General features: G+C 40.3%; 1 protein-coding gene across 1 annotated transcript; it reads left to right on the forward strand.

The window, feature by feature from the left end:
* The first annotated feature begins 3983 nt into the window (after positions 1 to 3983).
* LOC120905662 lies at positions 3984 to 7555 on the forward strand. The gene is made up of 4 exons (XM_040316653.1): positions 3984 to 4308; positions 4797 to 5025; positions 5097 to 5188; positions 7154 to 7555. Exons 1-4 carry the CDS (start codon positions 4270 to 4272, stop codon positions 7553 to 7555), a joined length of 762 nt encoding a protein of 253 aa, XP_040172587.1. The 5' UTR covers positions 3984 to 4269.
* The last annotated feature ends 4965 nt before the right edge of the window (positions 7556 to 12520 follow it).

Genomic DNA, 12520 nt, shown 5'->3' on the forward strand with positions numbered 1-12520 from the left:
CTGGAAAAGATCCGACATTACCAGAGAGCTACAGGCCCATTAGCTTGCTGGCAGCTTTAAGCAAACTCTTTGAGAGAATTATTTATTGGCGGCTAAAAGATGCAATTGAAGAGTTATGCATCCTTCCGCCTGAACAATTTGGGTTCCGATCAGGACATTCTACAATTCATCAGTTAATACGTCTACGAAACACCATAACAAATAACAAGAGAGACTCAAGATCCACGGCCGTCATCTTGTTGGATTTTGAAAAAGCTTTTGACAATGTCTGGCATGATGGCTTGCTCTATAAAATGGTCAACATGAGGCTTCCATCTTACATTGTCAAAACTGTTCAGAGCTATCTATCGCAAAGGACTTTCCGTGTCACCTTAGGGAAACAAACCTCTGGTATTACCAGCGTCCCAGCTGGAGTCCCCCAAGGGAGCATCTTGGCTCCCATTCTATTCACAATTTATCTTTCGGACCTACCATCTCTCCCACATTTCTGCAATCTATTTCTTTTTGCGGATGACACTGCCATTGCAGTCAAAGGCAGAACCATATTAGAACTCAAGAACAGAGCACAGAAATGTATAAATATCATATTCCAATACGTTCAGGATTGGAAATTAAAGTTAAATGGTAGTAAAACACAAGCCATTATCTTTCCACACAAAATGCGGTCCACACTCCTTAGACCAACAGGTCATATGGTTAAAATAGGAGACACTCCTATTAGATGGACAAAGACAGTAAATTACCTAGGAATAACGTTTGATCATAAGCTACTCTTTCGCGACCATGTTCAAAATTTAATAACAAAAAACACCATCTTTGTTAGAAAACTCTATCCGTTGATCAACCGAAGATCCAAACTCTCCCAGGATAACAAAATTGCAATTTACAAATGCATCATCTTACCAGCTATTACATATGCAATCTCGGTCTGGAAAGACTGTGCTAAAACCTACCTTAATAAACTTCAAGCAAGCCTTAACAAAATACTACGAATGATCCTTAATGAAACGTACGGCATCAGGACAACACATCTTCATAACAAAGCCAACACAATTACCCTTGAAGAAATAGCTTTTCAAAATAGTATTCGTATACAAACTAACAGTCGTTTGTCAAATCATACTTTAATAAGAACTCTATTTGAATAAAAATTAGGACTGATATAGGTATAGGTTAATTAGGTTAGTTTATTTACTTTAAGTTATCAATCATTCAACCAAATTCTTCATCATATTCTCCAAAATACAACTGCCTATAGAGCAAATAGAAGACAGCGCTGAAAAACAAAAATGTTGTATCTCGCGAAAACTGTACTCATTCAAACCGTGAAAAAGAAAAGAAATAAAGATAACATTTAACAACAAAACAGCCTGCTGTCAAACCCATATACAAAGTATCAACGGCAACTTTCCCGAACTGTCATATCCATACATTTTTCAGCAAGCGGAATTCCGCGGCCGCGAATTCGTAATTCGTAACGTAATTCGTAATTTAACAGTCTATGTATTTTATATAAACCAATGTTATTCGATGCTATCTGCTTCTATTAAGAAATATTAATTCAATCAGTGTAGTGTAATTTAGACCATACGAAATTTAAAAAGCCGATTAAACTTGTAAGCTTTTTTAATTTTGCATCAAAATTTCATATGCGTTTCTGATTTATCAACAATCAACAAATTTCTGATTTATTTCGTTGTTTAGAAGTATAAAAAGGGAATAATGATTAATTTTAGTACAAACAAAAACAACAAAATGCCTTAACCTTTTAATGAGAAAGGAACTCTATAGCGGGCTACTTAAGTTAAGCGTTTATATTTGAGTAGAAGAAGAGTTTTACACATTCAGTTAACTATTATTTAGCTTAGTTTTAATTGAAACTGTGTGATTACGGCACAAAAAATATAATACACAATATTCAATGAATACTTTCAAGTTAACCATATATAAAGTGAGCAATTGAAAAAAGCGTAACCATGGCAGGTCATCCTGCGTTCCCTTGAACCTGCGTTCCGCGTTCCGTTCTTTTTCTCCAGATTGGCAGGTTCGTTCCGTTCCTCAATTTTCGGAACTATTCTCATCACTAGAAAATAGCAAAAGTTATCGCGATATCCAAACCAGGCAAAGATCACAGTCAACCAGAAAGCTACAGACCGATTAGCCTTCTTAGTTGCCTAGGTAAAATATTCGAAAAATTTTTAGAAAGCCGTCTAGCACACCATACATCCAACAACAACATAATCCCGAAGAGTCAATTTGGTTTCCGTTCCTGTCTTTATTTCTACCACACACCAACTCTTTCTTTCTACCACAGATCAACTCCATAGATTAACAAACAATATCATACATAACAGATGTAATAGAAAATTAACCGGCTTAGTTCTTCTTGATACTGAGAAAGCATTTGACTCCATTTGGCATCAATGTTTACTTTCCAAACTAATCAAACTAAATTTTCCCAACTACTTTATCAATATGGTAGGTGACCGCTAACTGGATGTGTTTTAACTGAAGTGCTTCTTAACTGGAGGTTCGCTAACTTCTCTGTTAACGAACACTTAAATCCGGAATCTAATGAAGAGAAATTTGTCGCAAATTTGCATTTTTCACACAAATTTAGGGTCTTTTGTCTACGTTTGCTATTAATGTATGCCCTCTTACGAATTACGATACTTTACATCAACATAAATAAAAAAAAAGTTTGGTATGTTTATTCCAGTGTTTATCCAACGCCAATCAAAACAATCAATCCATAGAAACGTCACTCCAGTTAGCGAACGTTGTTCGTAATTTCATTAATTTCAAATCGCAAAAAAGTACATATTTTAAACAGTACATCAAGCACATATACGCCTAGGACAGGTGTTCCTCAAGGCAGCGTTCTTTCGCCTTTACTTTTTAACATGTATACCTCAGCTATACCTTACTGTTATATTTTCGTTTTCTTTCGAAGAACGCTAAAGAAACGTTAACGCGTTACTTCCTTTAAAACGAGGTAATCGGAATGTCCTAGTTTATTATAATTTACTTGTAAACGATTTGTAAACACTTTGCTACCACGACCTTTCTCAAGCGCGCGCATATCTTTCTCCTCTCCGATCGGCACTCACGCATCGTGCCGAGCGCGCGTTCGCTGACTTCCCGATAGATCGCACACACACTTCAATCTACGCCCGATGAGTGTCCTCGGTGGCGATCTACGGGACCATCAGGTTGGCCCATAACACTTACATGAAGAGCTGTGAGCAATACTTTTATGCTGACAATGTTGCGCATTCATCCTCAGCGAAAAATCCAAAAACGATTGTTAGAAATCTAAATACTGCACTAAAAAAATATGGTAAATATTGCACAAAATGGGAACCTAAATTAATTGGTAGCAAATCTGAAGCTATCTCCTTCACAAGGTATACCTATCCTTGGAAGCTTCCAAGTGCTAGACCAATAATTAACGACTGTGAAATTTCTTGGAAAGATCATACGAAATACCTAGGACTAACGCTAGCTAAACGACTGACATACATATATCATATAGAAAATGTTACTATTAAATGTGAAAAACGTTTTAGAATTCTGTACAATTTTCTTAATAGGAAATCGAAATTAAATTTCAAAAACAAAATGCTGTTGTACAAAGCATGTGTTAGGCCTATTATGACATACGCCTCACTCATTTGGTCAAATTGTGCCCACTCGCACAAATTAAAATTGCAAAGAGCTCAAACCAAATTGTTGAAAGCTATCCTTAGAGTCCGGTTTGGGCCGGTCTGGTGGTACAGTCATCAACTCGAACGACTTAACAACATGCCCGTCATGGGTTCAAGCCCCGAATAGACCGTGCCCCCATACGTAGGATTGACTATCCTGCTGTGATAACAATTAAGTCACTGAAAGCCAAGCCCACTTCTCTAGTGGGTACAGGCAGGCCTTGACCGCCAGCGGTTGTTGTGCCAAAAAGAAGAAGAAGAGAAGATCCTTAGAGTCCCTCGGTGGTACAACACAGCTGCATTACACATAGAATGTAAAGGCCGGGCTACATTGATCGTACTCCTGAGTGTAATTTTTGTGAACGCGTACGCCATCTAGCGGCGGCGGGTCGAAGCTAGAGGCTGGTATAATTTATCTGTCAAAAAGCGTTTTGGGTCGAGGAGCCTATAATTTTGATCACAAACCAGTAAACAAACAGCTCGGTGAGTATGTTCGATATTTTGTCGTGTATGTTTTTTTGAAAATATGTGGTAATTTAACATACATATTGTATTTCTAGCCATGAAACAAGCAGGAAGCAGTCGACGCAATGAAAAAATAGTAAGTACAACTGTTTTTAACGAAAATTGTGTGAACTGTTGTCTGTGAATCGCCGGCTCGGCTCGGGGCCGCAATTGTGCTGAACATTTTATTGAAAAATGTAGTGTTTGTAGGTTTCACAAGTGCTTAAATAATTTGTTGTAGGGTTTGTCCATCTATTTCATCATTTAAACTACATTGCAGAGTGTGTGAAACTGGTTGTTCGTTTTGGTATTGTAGCGGTTTTTAGTATAGAGCGTGTTTTTTTATTCATGAGGAACGGCTTTGTCATATTGCTTGGTAGAACTTTTTTTTTATAAAATTGTAAGCAAAATTTACCGGCCTATTTGTATACATTTAATATAAAAATAGCACGTGTTATTATTATCACTGTGGTTCCGGTGTGACGGCTAGCATGACCGAATTATCACGCGATTGTCGACCTTTCTGTTGTTTTAATTTAAATTAAAAAAGGGAAGTATTTAACTGAATTTTCTTTTTCATTCCAGGATCATGAAAAAAGCCTCCGCTTCATTGCCGAGGTGCAAAAGCACCGTGTTTTGTGGGAGAAAAAAAATAAAAATTATAAAAATGTAGTTTTGAAGGGCGACGCGTGGGCTGCGATAGCGGCCAAGGAGGAGGTTTCGCCACAAGATGCGAAACATCTGTGGTCCCGACTCCTTGGCATTTATCGGACCAACAAGGCCAAGGTCAAGAAGACGGCGCAAACCGGTGCAGGTACATGTAGGAAAATATATATACAGTTAATTTATTATTTCTCATCCCAATTGATTATTGTTTTATTTTAGGCAATGACGACGTGTTCCGGCCACGGTGGTTCGCCTACCAAGCGATGTCTTTTGTAGACGAGGCCACCCAAGATGCGGTGCATGTAGACACGGTGAGTATGTTTATACTTATTTTAAATAACTAGTGGTGTGGGTTAACTAGTTTGTTTAATCTTTGGCGTGGAAGCTAATGTCAGCTTTCAAATCATTTTTTTCATAAATGCCTAGTATTGAGCATCAACACATTTGGGTATCCGTGATTGATAGATGTTCTCCGACGAACTAGTTGACCTTACTCACATTCTATTTAACTAACTTAATGCGAAGCTCGTTTGTTATATACATAAAAAAGCTCTCTTTTGCACTTATAAAATAAACATTTTGACGAACAAAGTATATCATGGTGGTTTTCCCCATAACACCACAGTAGTATGTGCTTCGTTCGTCAAAGTTTTAATACAAATGAATCATTTCACACACGAAGTGTTCCTATGATCCTTAAAATGTACACATATACGGACGATCACGACAAGCAGGAAATGCTGACCAGCGCACCACGTCAACAGCACGAGACCAATATGTATAGCCGTCCGGAATCATAGTGCTGACATGACGATGGATTCTTTCTTGGCTCGTTGTGCAATTGCAATCGGCAATAACAATTGGCAATCGATCGTTGCGCTGGAAGCAGGTGCGTAGTTGATAGACGAGCGTACCCTGCTTGTTACGATCGTCCGTGATACTCCGCTATTTCAGCGGGTCGATGGCCAATTCGTCCGATAATGTGTTTGGGCGAATCGCTATCGTGTACGTACCTATAGTTAAGTTTCTCCATGATCAATCTTGAAGAGAATTGATTTTAGAAAGATTTTACTGTACATAGTTACGTGCGTATGATTATCGCCACGTTCGTCCACTCGATCCACCAGCAGCAACCAAACACAACAGGCATGTGGCCACGTTTATTCGGTGAGTGAGCTAGTAAGCCAGCCAGTTTATCCAGCCGCTAATAGAGCAGGCGAGTAATGCTTAAAAAAATCCGTAGTGGTTGCACTCGCGTACTTAAATGTATATTATAAATAACCATGCTGGTAGTAATGTACAGAATAGTTGGTGTAGTTGTGTTTGCGATTTCATAATTTATTATTAATTTTAATATCCATGGTAGTGGTTGGATGGATTTACGTAGAATGATTATGTTTTAAATGGTTTGCAATGTGGTTCCTTATGTCAGCAAGATTTTCTGAAGGTCGGGAAGCAATGTTTTGGAGATCGGTCAAGCCCCCTTCACTTCTCCAATCTCCATCGACTCGTCGCCCGCGAACAACCCTATCAAATGCAGACGGGGGTGTGTATGTGTCCCGCGAAGCATGCTTGCGCAAAAAATTGTGCAAGTAAACTGTTGTCAAAACAATGTTTTTGGCAACATTCGGCTGCAGTTGTATGCCTTTGAGCACTCTCCATCGATTCGCTAATATTCCAAGCGAATTTTCAACTGGCATACGACAAGTAGAGTGCATTTTGTTGAATGTACGCTTCATTGAATCAGGAGGATGCACCCCGCTGTACGGTCTTAAGCAGTAATTGGTAAAGGCAAATGCCTTGTCACCGAGAATAAAGTATGGGACTGGGGTTTGTTACGGGACCTGCAATGGCGTTGCTGGTGGAATGTTTAGTTGGTCGTTTTCTAGCTTGTGATACAGCCGTGTGTTTTTAAATATTCCACCGTCCGATATTCCTCCCTTACCACCAGCATCTGCCCATAAAAAGTTATAATCAGCATCGACCACAACCATTAATACAATACTAAAATTTTTTTGATAGTTGTGATATTCGGATCCGCTATTACGAGGGCAAATAATTTCAACGTGCTTCCCATCGATTGCACCTATTGCGTTAGGAAATCTCCAGCGCTGCTCAAATCGTCTTGAGATTGCAAGCCATTCTTCTTCGGTAGAGGGTAGCTTAAAGAAAATAAAATAGAGGAATGATTTCAATGCATGTTTTAGTTACTGTATATTTTAGAGCTTATGAGAAACATAAATTATGATTTTAATGTTCATTTTCTTTTTTTTCAGCTTGGCTACGACGATGAGGGCCTCACTCCCCGTTCCCTCGTGGAGGCAGCCTACGCGGTTCCACAATCGTTGGACGACATCGATTGGGATGCCGCGGTTGCCTTCGACCCCGAGCCATTCTCTCCCACTCCTTCTTCCTACCCTTCTGCCTTATCCGTCACTCCTGGCACGATCCGCGAGGGAAACGGTGTGAGTGGGGCCCTCAACAACCGGCTGCAACAACCGGTTTCGGGTGCAACAGGCGCACCGGAAACCGCAGATCCGGACGATTTCGGCCGATACGTGGCCGATGAGCTTCGGCTTATTCCGTCTCCAAAAAGGAGACGCATTATGAATATTCAGCGGGAATTATTAGAAACATTAAAAAAAATCTTTAAAAACATAACTTTGAATACTTTTTGAGTTTTGTATATCACATTAGTTACTTGATTGAAGAGCTACGTTCGAGGAAAAAAAAAGTTTCCGTTTTACATGAACCTTTTAGTAATGGGCGGGTCGACCCGAACCTATCGGGTCGGAGCCATTAGAAAGCGACCCGGAGTCGTTCGGGTCAACCCAAAAGGTATAAGTAGTTTCAGTGGGTGCAAATACTCCGGTAGGTGCGAGAAAGCATAAACGACTCCGACCCGTTGTTGCTGCGAGTTCGGGTCGGGTCGGGCCACGGTAGGTTCGGTTGCAACGAGTTCGGGTCGACCCGAAAGATCAGTAGGTGCGAGAAAGCATAAGCGACTCTGACCCGTTGGTGCAGCGAGTTCGGATCGGGTATTGAACCTACCGTGGCCCGACCCGAACTCGCTGCACCAACGGGTCGGATTCGCTTATGCTTTCTCGCACCTACTGATCTTTCGGGTCGACCCGAACTCGTTGCACCCGCGGGTCGGATATGATTCCAACTCCGACCTAGCGCACCCGCTGCACCCACGGATCGGAATCGATTCCGGCTGACTCTTTTTATACGAGGACGTTGAAGAGGAAAACGTAGTGCAGCACATTTCACACGTTCATTCCGGCTCCGTTTTTCATGAACTATCCGCCGGCATCTACTACCCAAGCAGTGAATTTTGATCCAAAGATGCATGTAGAAAAAATGAGGTTTTTCGCTATAATTTCAACTCTACTCTCTTCATCAATACTGTTGTGTGTGGGTTGATGTCTTTATCAATCGCAATAATATTTAGAAAATCATTATTTTACCTTCACACCGTTGTATTCATGCGATTAGAGTACAGTTGTTCGCAATGTATTCTGTTTCTCTAGCCAAAGAGTCCCCAGAGCAATGGTTGGCCCCGGCAAACGGGAAAGTTTACTGGCAGGCCCTGGTGCCTGCCACCTGGCTGAACGTTTTAAACACATAAACACTGAAGCGAGGCTGGTTACACCCGCAACTTACTGTTATAATCACACCATCCATTCACTTGCAAGGCTCAACGAGAAGTGCCGGGTTTTATTCCTCATTTCTCTCCGTACAGTTACATGCTATAATATGATATAATCTAGTCTAATCTAATCTAATCTATAATCTAATCTTAAATCTACAATAATGGATATAACAACTCTCCTCCCCTAAGGAAATTATAGATTTAGCCTTTGAGGCGCTTTCCTTACTCTTGTTGATCTACGTAAATATTCTGTGCTATCTGTTGGAGTCTCGTTTAGGGGTGTGTCTCTTGTTCGTTGGTTCGTTGTGCTGATGTTTTGGGGTATATTGTTTTCTGTTATTGGAGGGTACATATCGAAAGATATTCTTTGCTGTGAGTCAAGATTATTCTCCTCCCACTGCATTCCTGGTCCGGGGCTCAACTGATCTATATGTCGTTTCCATACCCTTCCGTCGTCTAATTGTACTTTGTAATGGAGTGTGCCTATTTTCTATAATATTTTTCCAAACCTCCACTTCTCATTATTGGACATAAAATCACGGGCTGATACCCTATCACCCACATCAAATGATCTAACTGTTCTTTCTCTCTCTTTATCTGATGTATATTGTTCGGATCCGGGAATCATTAGGTCCAATTTTGATTTTAATTGCCTTCCAAAAACGGCCATAGCCGGGCTTTTCCCAGTACTGGGATGTGCCGTCCTACGATATGCCCATAAAATATTTTGTAAATGTAGGTGTACCTCGGGTCTAGAGCATGATAGCGCTTTCAACTTCTGTTTAAATGTTTGAACAAACCTCTCTGCCTGACCGTTTGTTGCCGGATGGTATGGAGCACCCATTCTGTGTAAAATTCCGTTTTTCTTTAGGAACGTTTGAAAACTTTCTGATGTAAATTGTGTACCTCTGTCTGACACTAGCATGGCTGGTAACCCAAATGTAGCAAAGAATTCTCTTAATTTTTCTATCGTGGTTTCTGTTGTCGTGTCTGATATTATTTTTACTTCCGGCCACTTTGTTCCTGCATCTATAATTATAAGGAAATTAAGTCCCAAAAATGGCCCTGCAAAGTCTATGTGTATGCGTTGAAACGGTTCCACTGGTTGTTCCCAGCTATATCCTTGCACCTTTTGTGGGTTTTTTCTAACTTTCGCACAGTGCATACAGTCTATGTATTTTCACGCGCTGTTTCTTCTATGTCACGATCTATAGAGTCCCACCAACAGTATGTCCTAGCTAAGGATTTCATTCGTGAGATTCCGAAATGACCCATGTGTAGCTCCTTTAATATTGTTTTACGCAAAGGTATTGGGATGTAAACTCTAATTCCGCGCATTAAACAATCGTTTTGCAAGCTGAATTCGGTTTGATCTATTCCGAATCTAAATCGACCCTCTACTGTCCGGCCTGTCCTCAATGCCCGTACTAGTTCTTGCACTGTAGTGTCTTTCAATGTATATTTTGCAACTTCTTTTGCCTGTACTGGTAGTGATTCAGTCTGATTGATTTGTAAGACATCGATCTCGTCTGCCTCGCATATGGGTTCGCCCTTTAACGGCAAGCGAGATATGCCATCCGCATTTCCGTGGTCTTTTGAGTTTCTATATCGGATTTCAAAGTTAAATGATTCTAAAAATACTGCGTAGTGTTGCATGCGCATAGCTGAGAGTGTCGGAAGCCCTTTTTGTGGGGACCAAATCTGTGTCAATGGCTTGTTATCTGTTACTAGTATGAATTTTCGACCGTATAGATATTTGAAAAACTTTTTTATGCCAAAAATTACGGCGTACGCTTCTTTGTCAATCTGTGTATATCTTTGCTGAGTCTTTGTAAGGGTTTGCGACGCATATTGTATTGGTTTTTCGCTTCCATCTGCGTAAACGTGACTTAATACTGCCCCCACGCCGTAAGGCGATGCATCCGTGGCTAATATTAATGGTAGTTTTGTATCGTAATGTGTAAGCGCTTGTTTCGATTGCATTTCTGCTTTCATCCAAGCGAAAGCTTTCTCACAGTCTGGAGACCATTCAAAAGCAACCTCATCTTTAAGTAAATTGTTGATTGGGTACATGTGTGTGCTAAGGTTTTTCATGAATCTTCCGTAATAATTTACCAAACCTAACAGAGCGCGTACTTGCTCTTTGTTTTCTGGTCTTGGCATATTTTCTATCGCATCTATTTTGCCTTGTAATTTATGGATTCCTTTCTTGTCTATCATGTAGCCGCAGTATTCAATCTTATCTTCTAAGAATTCGCATTTCTTTAAGTTTACTCGCATATTGTGATCATTAAACCGTTTTAGTACTTCTCGCAATCTTTGTAAATGTTCCGTATCATTTGGGGCTGTTATTTTAACGTCATCTAAGAATACTGTTACTCCTGGTATACCTTGTAGAATTGAAGTTATTTCTCTTTGAAATATGGCTGGGGCAGAGGCTACCCCATACATAAGCCTAGTGGGTTGATAAAGTCCCATGTGCGTATTCAGCGTTAGTAGGTGTTGATCTTTTTCCCTGATTTCCATTTGTAGGTATGCTTGGGCTAAATCGAGCTTTGAGAATTTTTTTCCTTCACTCATGTTTGCAAAAAGTTCATCGATGGTGGGCAGAGGGAAATGATCAATTAATAGCCCTTTGTTAATTGTTAGTTTATAATCTCCGCACAGTCTTACTTTGTTACCCGTTTTCCTAACTGGTACTATTGGGGTCGCCCATTCGCTTCTCTCTACCTTAACTAGTATGCCTTTATCCACCATGTTCTTTAATTCCTCTTCTACTGTATCTCGAATAGAAAATGGAAGAGGCCGCGCTTTAAGAAACGTTGGGTTTGTCCCATTTTTCAAATGCAAAGATGCTTTGACACCTTCTATTTTTCCTATTGTGTCCAAAAATACTGCAGGAAATTCGTCTAATATTGCTTTTAAACCATTTTGGGTATTCGATGATTCAATAATTTTATCCACTGTGTACTGTTTACCATGCAAGATTTTATTCCAATCGTAATTTAAGGCTCTCATCCATTCGCGACCCAACAATGGTTGCCTATTGCCCCCAACTATGAACAATCGTAGTTTCTTTATTCCTTCTTTTGTCTTGATTTTCACTTCAGCCATTCCTGCGACAGAAATTTTCCCACCGCAATAACTTCTCAGTTCTACGTCCGTTTGTACGAGTTTGATATTTTTAAGATATTTCTCTTTGTCGTGTTCGTTAATTAGAGTAACTGGTGAACCACTGTCTACCTCGAACTTAATTGGTGATTTTCCAATTTGTACGTTAACAAAAAATTTTTTGCTATCTTTCATATTTTCTACTTGGAAAATATCTATTTTATGGATTTGATCCTCTTCTGTATCCTGACTGTCACTATCCTCGCATTGCTCCACGAGATTTGCTGTCCTACTCACTCGTTTCTTATTGTTCATCCCATGTGCTTTCCCCATTTTGAAACACACGCGTTGTAAATGACCGACCTTCTTACATAACGCACACACTTTCATTTTGTGTTCGCATTTATTCGCTAAGTGCGATGAACTGCCGCATCGGAAACAATACCGCTTGCTTCTTGGCGCTGGATATCGATCCATAAAGTTAACTGACTGAGCCCGTTGGGCTAAAATTTCGACACCGTCGTTAACTGTTTCCATCGAGAATGCGACTTGCTTTGCTTTCTCGAACGTTAAGTCTTTTTCGCCTATTAACCTCGCGCGTATCATTTTGTCACGTAAACCGAACACAAACTGGTTTCGCAGCCCTTTCTGTAAATAATCACCAAACGCACAGTTTTTCGCTTCACGTTGTAACGCCGCCACGAACTCGGTGATGCTTTCTGCTTCCTTTTGTGTGCGTTGTCGGAACTTCCACAGCTCTACCATTTCCAATGGTTTGGGGTCGAAATGATCGTCTAACGCGCTGACGATCTGGTCGTACGTTTTCGCCTCCGGTTCGTCCGGCGAGAGTAAGTCACACAGCACGTTGTAAGTCTCA

This window comes from Anopheles arabiensis, chromosome X (genome assembly GCF_016920715.1).
Source record: "Anopheles arabiensis isolate DONGOLA chromosome X, AaraD3, whole genome shotgun sequence".
NCBI classification, from domain to species: domain Eukaryota; kingdom Metazoa; phylum Arthropoda; class Insecta; order Diptera; family Culicidae; genus Anopheles; species Anopheles arabiensis.